At 36.1% G+C, this 15,475-nt stretch overlaps 1 protein-coding gene across 3 annotated transcripts in view; it reads right to left on the reverse strand.

The window, feature by feature from the left end:
* The window catches only part of LOC131030311 (ubiquitin carboxyl-terminal hydrolase 3), a 37,490-nt gene extending 23,595 nt beyond the window's left edge, over positions 1–13,895 (reverse strand). Inside the window, exons 1-2 of one of the 3 annotated variants that reach the window (XM_057961039.2) lie at positions 13,771–13,895; positions 13,444–13,614 (exon numbers count right to left, since the gene is read on the reverse strand). In XM_057961039.2, coding sequence (XP_057817022.1) covers positions 13,444–13,560 — 117 coding nt within the window. In that variant the 5' untranslated portion in view covers positions 13,561–13,614; positions 13,771–13,895. Of the gene's footprint in view, positions 1–13,443 lie in introns of all 3 variants that reach the window. The other 2 variants (XM_057961040.2, XM_057961038.2) reach the window with 2 other exon arrangements.
* Positions 13,896–15,475: the final 1,580 nt, after the last annotated feature.

Raw genomic sequence — 15,475 nt, forward strand, 5'->3', positions numbered from 1 at the left:
GAGAGGCTACAGCAGATATATATGTGAAACACATCATCAGATTTAATTATTCTATTTAACTCAAGCTATTAATTGAGAATCATTTATAATTATCTTGTGATGTGGAAGCAAATTATAAAGGAAGGAATTCCACGTGGGAGGGGGGCTTTGATCAGCCAGAGATATCAGAATAAAGGAAAAAAGGACTTCAATAAAACATCAGATTTGTTAGTATTGAAATAAGCTTGCCAAAGGTGCTTTGTGGGCCCCAAACAATCAGCATCTGAATACTTGTTATTCTTATTTCTATAGTAGAGGGACCCTCAAACGGTGACTGCAGCCTAAGTCACAAGATACGGCAATTTTCATGGATGAGGTTCGAATTTAATCGAATTTCAAACTTCTATAAAAAAAATCGAATTTAATCGAATTTAAAGCACTGCTATCCGCCTCTAAACACAACTCAGCGGTCATGGGTATTCTTTGTATATGCTTTGTATCTATTGGGTCATGGGTGTCTGCAACTGCTGGGCCGCTATTCTGATAATTTATTAGAAGTATAAATATATTTAAAAATAAAAAAAATTATAGAAGGCGAATTTTATCCGAATATTTTTTCTAATTTTCCCCTTGTCAAATTTCATCCGAACTTCATGGCTGTCGAATTCGAATTCGAACCTTGTGACTTAGACCGCAGCATTAGGAAAGATTTCACAATTATCCCTCAAACGGCGACTGCAGCATTAGGAAAGATTTCACAATTATTGTGTGTTTTTTTAACAGCTCCACTAAAATGGAATGGGACCCACTTGGGAGATTTTGGATTATTGGTTGTGGTTTTTATTTCAGCCTTTCTTAAGCCTAGCAAATTATTGTTTGTGATTTGAACAAGCAGCATTACCAAAAGGTCAACAATGGTCTAAGAGGAGTTAACAGATTGAAGATTTTGTTTGGGAAAAATTATTTGTGTTTTTTAATCCATTCTGTACTAATTGTGAGATATCATTCCAAATGGTTTCAGGGGATGTTTACAATATAGAATATATCTCAAATCATAGAATCTATCAAGATAAGTATTACTTTTCCAAACTAGCCTTAAAACTTTAAGTCGAATATTATAATGAAATATATTCAATTTTGATCAAATTATATTTATTAATGTATCACAACTCTCATATTAAGTTGAAATTATTGTCTCAGGACTGAATTACATCAAATCCCAAACGGGGACATCACATTTCTTCGAAGAGGTTCCTGTATTATTATTTTGAGATTAATACGTTCACCTCAAGTGCAAAGGCTTTGCCTAAATTTTCCTTCCAACAAGTTACTAAGAAACAAATGCCATTAGTATGATGACCAACATTGTAAAACCACAACTAAGAAATTGGATGATGGACAGTTGCAAGTATTTATAGCACACATTTTGGTTGATTACATTGGATTCTTGTGCAAGAAATGTTTCTCCAAGCTTTGGAGATTGGATCTGCAGGATCGGGGGCACAAATTGCAGGGAGAGCAAAATAAATTCAGAAATTCAAAGACAGCTATTAATATAATATATTAAATTAATATTTGAACATTAAAATGCAATTAAATTTTTAAAATGCCTGAAACAAACTAAAAGATGCTGAAATTTGAAGAGGATTTTTTTAGGAAAAGAGCGTTGTACACCTTGCACAAGAAAAAATCAATTTAATTATGTAAAATAAATATTTACTTGTGGTGCATTTTTAGGAGATGTGTTTAGACTTTAGCCACATTAAATATTTATTCGAGTCCCCACTTGTAAAGTTGTATGTAATATTGGTTAGATATTTTATATGTGGGTTGCACATGGAAAATTGTTTAATATTGGGAAAACCTCGTGGCCAAAAGTAAATGTGGGGTCAATGGTTTTGTACACTTATGGTTTTACCTTGGCTGTTTGGCCTGGTTGTCATTTGTATTGAGCTTTGTTATTGAGTGCATATGTGAAGCATGACATGGAATGTGTGGTTGCATGGTTACCCATTATGCTTGGACACATGGAGGATGCATTGGAGGAGCTTGATGTTTCAAAAGCATTCATGGAGACTCTATAAGTGTATTGTAATGTTTTCATTGTTGAATAATACATTGAGTGTGGAGTTTGGAGTTTGGAGTTTGGAGTTTTTAGAGTATCTAATAATAAGATATTCATGTATAATTATAAATGTGTTGAGTAATGAAGGATTTTCTTTTCATAATATTTCAAATTTAAACAAACCATACATGGGTGAAATTCCATAAATATTAAAATTATAATTAAGATGGACGTGAAATCATTTGATGCTTAAGACATGCATGCATGGTTGGATTGTACTTGGGTCAATCCCATGGTGTTTGGATATTTTAGTTGACTGCAGGATCAGGGATAAAAATTTCTCGAACAGCAAAATAAATCCAGAAATTCAAGAACAGTTATTATTATATTATAAAATATAAAATTATCATTTGAAAATTAAAACACAAATAAATTTTTAAAATAAGTGAAACCAACTAAAAGAAGCTAAAATTTGAAAAAGTAATCATGGGGTGCCGAATTTACAGTAACAGCCCACTGATCCAACAATCCATCTAATAGTGAGATATTCATGTATAACTATAAATGTGTTGAGTATTTCAGGATTTCATTTTCATTCTATTTCAAGTTAAAATACACATGGATGAAATCCTACAAATATTAAAATTATAATTAAGTATCAAATGAATTTCTTCAATGCTTAACAGATGCATGCATGATTGGATTGTACTTGGGTCAATCTCATGGTGGTTAGACATGCAAGAAAAAGGTCACTTGTAACACATCCCGTACTCCAAATGCTTTGCCAATGGGGAATGAGACTAGTGATGAGCATTCAATATCAATTTGCCCCTACTTACAAATGGTTGCCACTATGCTAAGTGCATCTGTTGCCTTGTAATTATTAATGTCATGGTATTAAAGACTACTCGTGGACGTCGCCTTGAGAAGACTAAAACACAGTCGAATTCTAATATGATATTCATTTCATAAGTTAATGATAAAAGAAGTACAAGTTCCAATATAACAAACTCAAAACCAAGTCAAATACAATAAACTTCTCAAAACAATAAAAGCATAATTGCATTACAAGCTCAATAATCAGAGTCGTCATCAAATTTATGTTTTTCTTAGTTAGACTGAAACACTGATTTAAATTACATAATGTAATAAGAGAGGCTTAGATTAACATACCATAGCAACAATATTTTATTAAATTGCATTGTGGATGAATCAAATGTGCCAAAATCAACATGTAGGCTACTCGACATGCATACACAGCAGTATGCTTTTGGAGTTCCACTCACCATGAGTGCTCTTCTCACCTATTTCAATGAACCAAATTTTGTACAGCTTATTATACCACCATGGAAAACCATGAGCATGCTTCAAGATAGCCAACAAAATGCTTTTTCCATTGCTAACATACAAAAAACAGCCTTGGCAAACCTCCAACAACTTCTTTTTGGGTGCATGCAAGTTACAACCACCCAAACATTCATGCTACAACTTGATAAAGCTGTCAGAACTTGTTATGTGCATACCAAAACAATCCTAGGCATGATACAACTTGTAAAATTCTGAAATAAAGCATGTCTCCATGATGCTACAACAATAAACATGCTACCATTGGTGCATTTTTTCATGGAAAATGTGAAACAAACTTTTGTCACCTTTTTTTCATACATTCTTGCTTAGAATGCTTCCTGAATCAGATCATTCTCTCAACTTGGATTTCTTCTACCTATATTGCCGTATGCTTGAAAAAGAGTTAAGGAAAACATGCATGTTTAACATGAACATTAAAACTCCTTGATTACTCCTTACCTTCTTATACAAGTAAAGTTGGTTTACTTCTCAACCTAAAAGTGGAATAAATTGCATGTTACAATCATAGCATTGCCATGGAAAGATATGCTTTCTTACAGCACTGGAAAATGTCCATACTACTGATTTGCAGGTCTTGCTAGAAGCCTTGTAGCCTCATGCAACCAAGCAACCCATTTACCCTTACCTGCTATACCATAGAACAAGTGGATGTGAATACCAATCATCAATTAAAGAAATGTGTAGAATGAAATTAACCCATTCCTTGTGCATTATTAAATTTTTTGTACCTCATTGACGTCCAAGAGAACATGCTCATTCATGGTGAGTGAATAATCCTCTTTATTTTCTGTACAAGTGGAGTTAGCATCTTGAACATAACTAAATTCAGGAAAAATGTTTGGGGTGCTACTCTCATGCCAATGCAAATGATAGCAACTCACTCTTTTCTTGTTTGCATATCAAGTAAATGCTCTATCCAAGAATCAATGACAACCTCTTATTGTTCAATGTTGGTGAGATTCTCAACCCATTTTCGTAGTACCTGCTTATTTTTCCCTTTGCCATGTTTTGGATGAAGCTCTAGATAGAGTTTTCAACACTCGCCAATCCAATCCCCTTCAATCTTGAACTGAGAGTAATAGTTGTAAAATTTGCACATGCTTAAATCAATTGGCTTCTCACCTTTGTGTTTGTCCCAACGTTCAACTCCTCTTGGAGAGTGACTTCTTCTCTTCTCATCCTTGCTATGGAACATTAGTTCCTCAATGGTGTTTGTCTTGCACATTGCCTACTATGGTTACTTCTCCTACAGCTCATACAAGGAACAAGATGCCTACATTCTTCTGCAACATGCCCTCCCTTCCTGCAATTGAAATAGAAGTCAGATTTTTCGGCTTTGGCATATCTTCCTTAATATCTCACATCCAGCTTGCCTCCAACCTGCGTGTGGCTAGTAGTTAAGTATATGAAGCATAATCTCCCTATTTCCTCTTTCCATATGTTAGAAAGGATAGACTATTTTTTTTCCTCCTCCCTTAGTTAAAGGTCTTTGTCTTTGAAGTTTCCTCCCTGCCCTCTGGAGGTACTGCAAGCCTACCTTCTATTTTTGCAACCTACTCAACAATTTGAACTTCAAATCATCCTTAGATTTGGCACATAGAATGGCACCAACATTCTATGGGCTGTTTTTTTCTGAGTCAGTGGATTAAGTTCCTTGTCTTTGCAAGCTTTTCTTGCCCATGTTGTTTTGGAGCATTCTCCAACCTCTTGTACACCACCAAAATATACCAAACTTCCATATTGAGATCTCCCCTCAACCTCTATCGGATTAAAGTTATCTTTGCCATTTTTTCCAAGCCTTTTTCCAACATAATCAATCTTGGCTAACATCTTAAAACTAAAAGATTCTTGATGGGAAGAGAGAGAATATGGTAGAGTGACCATCATGTATACCTCAGTTTAAGTTTGTGAATTTTTTGTAGAAGATTCTTCTTTCCTCTTCACTCCTACACACCATCATCTTGGAACTTTTCCAACATTTTTTCTTTCAATTACAACTCTTCTATGATGCCCATGAGAAAGTCTCTATGGCTTGTCAACTAAACTTGCAATTTTTCATATAGCAAACTTGCATATTGAGGTCTTCCCTTAACATCTATTGGATTGAAATTATCTTCACCATTTTTCTCAATCCCTTTTCCATCATAAACAATCTTGGTTAACATCTTAAAACCAAATCATTTAGTGTGCTTTTCAAGGCAACCAAAAGATTCTTAATGGGCAGAAAGAGAACATGGTAGAGTTACTATGTGCTTTTCAAGGCAACCAAAAGATTCTTAATGGGCAGAAAGAGAACATGGTAGAGTTACTATCGTGCATACCTAAGTTTGAATTTGTGCATTTTTTGTAGAGGACTCTTCTTTTCTCTTCACTCCTACACACCATTATCTTGGAACATTTCCAACATTTTTTTTTAAATTATAACTCTTCTATGATGCCCATGAGAAAGTCTCTATGGCTTGTCAATTAAACTTGAAATTTTTAATTCTCTTCTTACAAAGATTGCAACAAATATCTCACTCCCTTATTTTTCATTTGAAGTAGCTGAATAAGCCCTTGGAGCTCTTCAAATCTACCCCTCTCCAAGGCTTCTCACATGGTTGTGCTCTTGCAACCACAAAACCTTCAATTGGCAATCACTAATCAAAGCAAATACACACGATGTTAACAAACATCAGGCACAAGGTAACCTGCTATGATACCAAGGATCTTGCTCAAAAAAAAGATCCATTTACAGATCAAGTCTCCTTATTTAAATAAGGACGAAACAAGACAAAATGTGAAGACTATTTTGATGACATGTTTGCGAAGAGCACAAATGAGATCTTCAAGATAACTTTAAACTTAACATTTATAAACTTACAAAGAAATCAACTCCATTCCTGATGCTGATGGAGACAACAAATCCTGATGCTTGAACCGCGTGCTGGAACCAAAAATGTTGCACCACCTCAAAATTGTCAAAATTGGGTCATCCATTGATCTGTATTTTAGCTGCTATGGATAATGACCGATTGAAATGCAAATATGCTTAGTCATTATATTTCTTCTCCCAAAATACACACATCTTGAAAGGACATTGGAAAGAGAGAACCTTATATAACTTATCATTATGTGCTGCATATTTTTGCATCCAAAATTGCCCTAGTTTCTTTACTAAAATTGTCAAAAAATACCTCTACGGCAAACAACTAATCCAATGTGGCATTGAGCAAACTGATGCTCAAATCTTCATTAGAACATATGGAGGATAAAAAGATTAGGGCCTACAAAACCAAACTCACTCTTACATTGATCTAGGGTTTTGACTTGACCCTATTCACCCAAAATGTTTGGCATAACTCTCTTCTCAATTGCTTCAATTGATCCTAATTTATCTTTGACTTGTTTGTCAAGTTTCAACATGTAGGCAACAATCTCTTCAAGGATCACCATCATCTCATTGGTTACCTTAATCTTAGCAGGAGCCTTAGGATCAAACTTGGCACATCCAGCAATTTGCCTTATTGCTAAAATTTTAGACATCCACCTATCTTTTATTGCCTTAAGTTTATCCTTATCTAGGTCATGCTTGGTTGAGGCTCATTTTTTATTTGAATATGCTTTCCATGTATCATTAACCTTGCCCATTATCTTGGACAATATGTAATCAATCAAATCTGCCACCAACTTACCAATTATCTGCATTTTATCTTCCTTAGCCCCTTTTATTTGATCCTTTAGCTCCTTGAGCTTTGTAAGCAAAGCTTCCCTATCTAATGGAAAAAGGTTCATATGAGCTTGAAGGGATGTAAATTATTGGCCATGGTGCACTAGTGGATGCCAATTGAAGAAATCTCAATTTATTAGTCTCTACAATCACATTTGGAAACTTCTGCAATTTCTCAAAATCCTCTTGCAACTTTTTTACTTTGGCTTCACTAATAGGGCCGTATTGACTGCCAATGATGCATCTTGTGGGGCAGGAATATCTAAGACCCTTTTGATTATTATATCTCCTTTCAATTCTTGAATGTCAACGACAACCCTAGGCTTATTTGTAATTGTGACCATGATCCAATTTGTCAAGGTTTCAAACTTGGGGCTAAAACCTGATCCTGAAAATGATTGTTTTGCTTGCTCTTCAGTGGTGAAGACCTCTTGATCGTGTCTTCTATGGTGTCAAGAGCAAGGGGACTAGTAATATCCCAATCAAGGAGTAACAACAAACCACTATCCTACACTAATTTCCTTCCTTCTCCAAGTGTCATGTTGTCAAATTTAAAATCCACTTACTACAACACCTGTTTGGGTATCTCATCCCATTAAGAAGGTTACACATTATTCTTTGCTTTAATAACTCTCATTTGCTATTCATCATGTTCGACCCTCATGACGAAATCTCTAAATTCGTGGGTCTTAAATAAATCATCATCTGCCAAAAATTGCTAACAAGTTAGGGCCCTTATATTATTGGTATTATCTCTAGAGTGCATCAAATTTTCACTCATCCTACTTGTAGGTATAACTGGCATCAAATCTGGAAGGTGAAGACATTGGTTGCGAAACTTCTTGCTCTACAACATCCTCCTTCCCTCATCATGACCATCCACTTTTTTCTTTTCTCAATCACCTCCTTAATTATGAGGCAATTCCATGTTACATCCTCCTCGTACATTATTTCATGCAAAAATGGTGGCATTCAGATGCTTATTCTAACATGATGGATGAAACCCTCGTGCACTCTCGGCAGGCTTGATGCAGAGGTGGGGTTCAAGTTCACAACCAACATTCCATTCTCATCCTCTACAAGTTAAGGTTCCTTCACAATGGCACTATGCTTCAATGGCTACAAACACCAATTTTGGTTCAAGACTTCACAACGTTGGACCTGACATTGGAAACATTCTAAATCAACCAAATATAACATAAATGAACCATCAACACTCTCCAAAGCTTCAGGATATCTCAACTTGTATCTTGTCCACACAACTAGGCCTAGAATCTAGTAGCGCTTCAAATAGGAACAGTCCTTCACAACTTTTGAATAAGACCTGATATACCAACTGTAAAAACATATTTGAGTATCCATTTGGCTTATTTAAAACATATCCAAAACTTAGATAGGGTTGTTTTGGAGCAAACCTCTCAAATCATGACTGTACTTCTGCAATTAGGTCTAATTAGGTTTGTTTTTTTCAATCTGGGATAGGAAAACAGTCATCCATAACTTTTGCATAAAACATAATGAGCAAAATTGCTTCGATGAGGTTGTAGATAAGATAGTTACAGACTTTCCCTGAAATTTTAATGAGGATCCAACTCTTAAAAAGGAGTTATGGCGTTTTTTCCAAGACTAGGAACACTAGGCAGGGTTCAGACCTGCACTCACCAAAATTGCAATATCTTGCACAAAACTTAACCAAATGACGTGAAACCAGCTTTGTAAGAAATTAGATTCATATTAATTTCACATTCACTCAATAACATTTCATTTTTATGTCTGTACCAGACCATACAATACTGAGAAACAGCAGGGAATGATGGGAAATACAATAAAAATGAGTTTTTACATTACATTCTTCACCACCACATACTGTTCTAACCCTGTTTCAACCACACAAGGCCTATATAAACCATTTACAATGTTGCCCAACTGTTTTTCCACCTTCCAACTGCTCAACTACCTACCCTTCAACTTCCAAAAGTTGTAAAGTTGCTTAAGCAACTTTTACAACATTTTAACAAATTTTACATATTTGATCAAAAATGACTCTACGTGACACAAACTCACCAAAAATGGTCATAATATGACCTTATTACATGAAATAAACTAAAAGCATACTATTAGACCCCTATTTGCATTATTGACCCAATTTTGCATTAGGTGCTCCTGCACCAAGGCCTTAAGAAATCCATTCTCTTTAGGTATCCTAACTAGTTCTTCTTGAAAGAAATCTAATAGCCTTCTCAAAAAAACTCTTCAAGCACAACAAAGTTTGAATTTTGGCAGTTTCAATCCCAAACGTAAATCCAACATTGAATGAGGAGAGGAACATTGTTATCATCCACTTCTCAGACCTGCAAACTCTTGTGACATAATCCCCTTCCTACATGCAAGAACATGTGGCACAAGAAGCAATACCACTTGAAATCAAATTGCTTTCCATTGGCCTCGATGGCCACCATTTACTTATGCATCTTCTCTGCAATGTAGTAAGCATAGTCAAATTCACTATTCACCATGGGATCTTGAACATCAACAGTCGTATACATGAGGTGAATTAGCATCCTCAATTTTGTATCTTCACCAATCACTTGGCACAAGGTGTGATAAGTCTTGATGAAATAGTTTTCAAAGGTTTCAAGACTAAATGGCTCTTTCCAATTTTGAGAAATTCTAACAGGTCTCTGTCTGGCCCTTTCACCCTATCTATGCCTTCGGATCAACATAGCTCTATATACAATTTTGTGCATTTGATATTTCTCCTTGAAGGCCTCAAAATTTATGACCTTACTGGCTCCTAGATTTATGCTAAAAACACCTGAAATGAATAACTTTTGAAAAACCAATCATCTCAACACCATTCCCTACTAACACTTTTCTTGTCTACTCATTATACCTCTTGGCAATAGCCCTAATGAAGTCAGCATCCACAAACATTTGGCACCACCAGTTTTCCCAAATCTAGAATCCAAGCATTACCCAAAGGAGAATGGGCCTGCCACTTCCTATACAAGTGCTCAAATAAAGACCCATCAGTGACTAGTACGTTGGCATTTGTACACCCTCCCAAACTGTATGATTTCTATCTATTAAACCTCCTGGGCCACATACATTTGTAGGGGTCTTCAACGACCCAAGGAATTGAATCAGCAAGTCCTCATCAAGCCCTCTCTTCAAAGTGGAAGGTTGACCAATTGAACGGCTCATTTTGTTCAATTACAAAGAATTCAAGTTTCTTTCAGAGTTAGGGTTTAACAATTCACTTCAATTCAACTTAATTCTCCCACAAATTCAAGTTATACCAAAAATTACAAGCCCAAAGACTGAAAATTCATAAAATTTGAATGGATTCAAGCGCAAAATGACCATTTACTTCTTGTTAACAGCAAACCCTAGTTTCGTCACTAACTTTGTAGAGAGCTCAAATTGCTTGAAAATTCTGAATGCAATTGAAAGCAATCATTGTGTCGATCAATATGTAGTATTTATCTTGCTCCAATGGCCAAGAATTTGACCACTAGCTATCACCTCGACATTATTGCTTGTGTACTCAAACATAGCAACTGCAACTATCCATTTGAAAGTTTGAATGCAAGTCATTGATTCAACTTTGTTGCGGCAAATTCGGCAATCCAAATTAGTCTAACCAGATTTGAAAAATCCTCGTGTGCATTGAGAGAGATTTAGACTAGTCATAGGTCACCAACAAAGATTGCACTTTACATTGTAGCGCACAGCCCTCTCCACTAGTCAACATTCTGCAATCCCACACTCAATCCCACCATTTTGACACCGCAGGGCTGCACTAAGATTTCTCTTTGCTTGAACAACCACGGTGGGACGCATAGCAGAGTCACCTCTAACACTTTTGTCTTCACGTGACCACGCAACCAATCAAATGATGCACAATTGGACATTCTGCTTGCTTCACCCTATGAAGAGATTGGGCCCACTACATAGGTGGCACCATCGCACATTAGCGCGGCTCTAAAGAGCACTGACCTCTAGAGCCCATGAATGCACACTAAGCCGCCACGTGTCATCATCACTTTAGCCTCCAACTAACTATAGACTTAGGAAAAATTAATCATGAACAAGGCAAGTCGGTGCTTAGGGGAAGGGGTTGGTAAACTAACAATAAAAGGGCAACTCAAAGTCATAACTTAAAATAGGCGACCTAGTGTAGCAAGTCACCTATGAATCATAACATAAAGGGTTTAGGGCTTTAGGTGACTACTAGGACTTAAGGGTTTTGATGATTAGGTAATATTTAAGTAGGGCTAAACAAGACCAGAAGACCAGGAAAATTAGCAAGGTTCCACCACTTGCTATACTTTTTGTGTACATTTGAATCTCTCAACCACCTCTTCTAGTTTTACCCATGGTCCGAAGCAAATTGGAACTAGATACATGATTTCTTCAAGGCTTTCTAGCCAAAGCTTTTTCCTAGCATATGAATCTTTTAGGCAATTGGCCTAAAAAGCCTATGAAATTGACCCAAATTGAGCATGCTTTCAAAGTGGAAACTCTATTCAACAAAAGCAATAATAGAAACATTACTTTACTTTTAGCTGGATGCTAATTTATCTTTGTATACCAAAGCCATTATATGCTCTAATGTTATGTTGCAGATACAGGATCTGACCAATAAAGTTGCTTTGCATGTTTCCAAATTGCAAATGCTTATTGAGCAATACGCCAATGCACCTTGCACTATTGCTCATGTGTCGTCTTCTCTAGTTAGCAAGGATATCTCTCCATGTGGGCATCTGTTTGTTCAAGATGTGGCTCTCATGGTTCAAAAGGATCCCCTCAACACCTATATCATGGCTGGTTCCCCCCTGCCACATGGACAGTCTAATGCCTCTCAATGTGACTGTGGCCTCCCTAGTTAACATGACAGTGGAATGTTCTCCTGGCTGGACCTTGCTATTTCCCTGTCCTAGAAGAAGAAAAGTCAAAGAGGAAACTATCAGGGTTGGGAGCCAATTCCTAATGGCTAAGATCTCCGAGATGGCAGTGTCAACCCCCTGACAGTGACCCCCCACGTCCTCCCACCATGATAGCTCTTGCTGCTTAGCTGTGTGTCTGTTTTTAGTTTCTTTGGTCTCCACTATAGACTTTTGGGGGTGTTAATCCATTCCACCAATATTTGATGTGAATTGGGTATTATATTTTTATATTTTAATATAGAAATGCACTGTCTCTAATTAAAAAAATATAAGACAGATGGACACAGATTGAGATTCCAGTTGAACTAATCAGCTAATAAGTGTTTTTCCCTAGTTTTCTGATCACAGAATCTCCATTCTCAGCCTTATATCTTTCATGTTCTCACTTGTACAAATATCTATCCTATCTATTTGGTTTTACTGAATAGATTATCATTATTCTACTATTTATTTGTCTATCAAATGTGGAATGATTTACCATCTGTTTCTTACTACACATTCAATAATCGCAGAAGCTTACTAGCTGAATTATTGCGTTTTCCTCTGCACCACCATCTGCAACCTCGAGTTGTGTACTGTTACTTAATGCCAACAAGTCTATTTCCTCTATTATTGTGCATAAGTAGTTCCACGTCACTAGCAATCAGTTCATTTGCACAACCATCAAGAAAATCCAGGTGAAAAATGGGATCTGATGTGCAAATGCAAGTCATTATAACCCTGAAAATCTCGGTTTACTATATATGCATTTTTATACCTTACCAAGTTCCAAGCAGGAACATATAAATTAGGTAAACTCAACATGAAACAAAATCTTAAAAAAGGTACTCCCCTGTTCCCCTGAATTTCATTCAATCTTATACTCACATTCGTATAAATGGCATGGCAAGAGAGCCCACCAAACAAATGAGTATTGCTAAATCCTAAAGACGTGAACACTAGGACTAGCATCCCAAAACCTGCATCCGGATTGAAAAAACTTTAAGAGTGCATGTTGTCATATAAACATTCTTTGACTCACCATTATTACTGCAGGATAATCTCAGGAAACCCAGACTCCACTTTAACAAAAACATTCCCTGATTCCAAATCCTGTAGGCATGAACTCAATTACGCATACGAAAGGTGTGGTTTTTGTATAAGGTTCAATAACCGCATCAACAACAAACGATCTGAACTTTTACATGGATCTCAGGCTTTCAAAATCGTATTTTCTAGACCAATCAAAATGGATCGAGCCAAAAAGAGAAAACACGGGAACCACAAAATCCCACAAAACATTTAGAATCTCAACTCCCGCATAGCCCAAATTGATTGCGAAAATAAAAATCATGGCTTTAATCAACCAATAAATGATATCAAATATAAATTACCTGAAGAACGCTATTGCAGTAGCAAGTATTACCGAAATTCTCTAGTCCAAAATAGCGCTCACCCTCGGGGAATTGATCACCTAAAGCCTTCTCCAGTTTCGAGCCTGCGACCCCCATTTTGCCAATGCTATCAACGCCACTGTTTTATTTAGTGGGTATCCTTTGACAACGCTTATAATCAAATATCCATAACAACAAAACGATTAGGAACCGAAACGTACAGTTTAACGGGCCATTTTTTTCAGATCAAGATGTAACAAAATTGAAGACTACTATGCATTGCGATTTCAGCACCAAAGAAAACAAATTAAAAAACAAGGCTCTCACATGCAACAAATTGTGAGGTTTTGGCTTTTCCAGTCTCGTAGCTACAACATAACTCGGGTATTTATAGACAAAAATGCTTGTTAGGCTCCTCAGTCCTAGGGCTGTTGGATACAACCGTGGTTTGTTTTGCTCGTTTGGCCGAAAAGAAAATTATTTATTAAATGAGATGAACCTTTTAGGTAGGTCTTTTGTACTTAATCTGTTGTAAGTTGGTCTCGAAGGTGTTATTAAAAACATACATGCATTCATTCATATATAAAAAATATAACATAGTCAATACTAGCGATTGCATCTTGGTGTGCAATGGGTATGCTTAACAGTTAGAAAAAATTAGGTCTATGAATTGAATACATTTTTGCAGTATATGAGGTTAATATGTAGACAATTTAGAAAATGATGTTTGTGCAACAAAGGTAACAATGACCTTTCAAATGACTAGTGAAATACTCAATATGTAGGCAATCTAGAAAATGATGTTTGTGCAACAAAGGTAACAATGACCTTTCAAATGACTAGTGAAGTCTTTCACTATGTGCCTCCATGCTTGATGCATTGGTGATGTCATCTTGTGTGTCATTGTGCTTATCACGAAACCTTGTGTGCACATTGGTGTGTAATGCAACATGTGAATATCACTTACAAAGAAAACATATTGTTCATCCAATGATGGTTCTATTAATGTCTTGTGTGAAAGCTTGGGGCATTAAATTATGGAAATGTCTAAAAATGGTTTTAAGTGTTAAAATTTTTTTTAGCTATGGATGGAATTGAAATATATTAAGGTTTCACTTCATCTAATTGATGTCATGGTCTTTTGGCTTGAGTGCATGAAGCTTAGAAGTCTATTAGAGTTACTTTTCTCAATGGAATTTTTCACTTAGAAACTAAGCCATCTATGGGAAAGCATTGGTAGAGAAGTGATAGCTTTAAATCAACCATGCATTCACTTATAAGGATTGATAAATGAATGAAACAAAACCTTTGAATCAAGAAGATAATCGGGCTCCACTATCCAAAAATTCATAAATTATGTTTGCAATCGGAGAATTATAGGAAGACCTAGAGTAGGAAAAGAGAGAAAGAGAAACAAAGAGATGTATGTTGTATATCATTAAGGATGTATGTTGTCTATTAATTGTTAGGCTATTCCTCATTTACTACAAAAAATATTTTAATGTAAGGCTTATTGAAAATACTAGAAACAAAGAGATGTATCTTCACCCAAACTAATTAAAAACCAAGATAACCCTAAACATCCCCTTGGATATTCTGGTACAGCCACATTTATTACTTGGTCTGCCATCAATCAATAGTTGTTTCCACTTTCCACCTAAATGCAATGGAATTACATTGAAACCTATGGGTTATTAATAACATTTTGACATATTTTCATATTCACGTGTTGCTTTCCTCTATCGAACAATTGATAGCAGACTACTCCAAGGTCTACGTGAATAAGCAGGGCCCAATCTCCAATGGTCTTGGTTATCAGATCAAAACTTGAGTACAAAATTTGAAGAAGGTATAAACTAAAATAAAAGAAGTGGTCTATGTTAGCAGCAGCCAAGAGGGAAGACTGAGAGGGCGGGGGCGGGGTGAATCAGTCTTCATCGGAATAACAAACTTAACCACAAAACACAGATCTGATAAACTGCGGCAATAAGACAAATGAGCAAATTAACAGCACAATACACAACACCAAGAT

This window comes from Cryptomeria japonica, chromosome 11 (assembly GCF_030272615.1).
Source record: "Cryptomeria japonica chromosome 11, Sugi_1.0, whole genome shotgun sequence".
Taxonomy (NCBI): domain Eukaryota; kingdom Viridiplantae; phylum Streptophyta; class Pinopsida; order Cupressales; family Cupressaceae; genus Cryptomeria; species Cryptomeria japonica.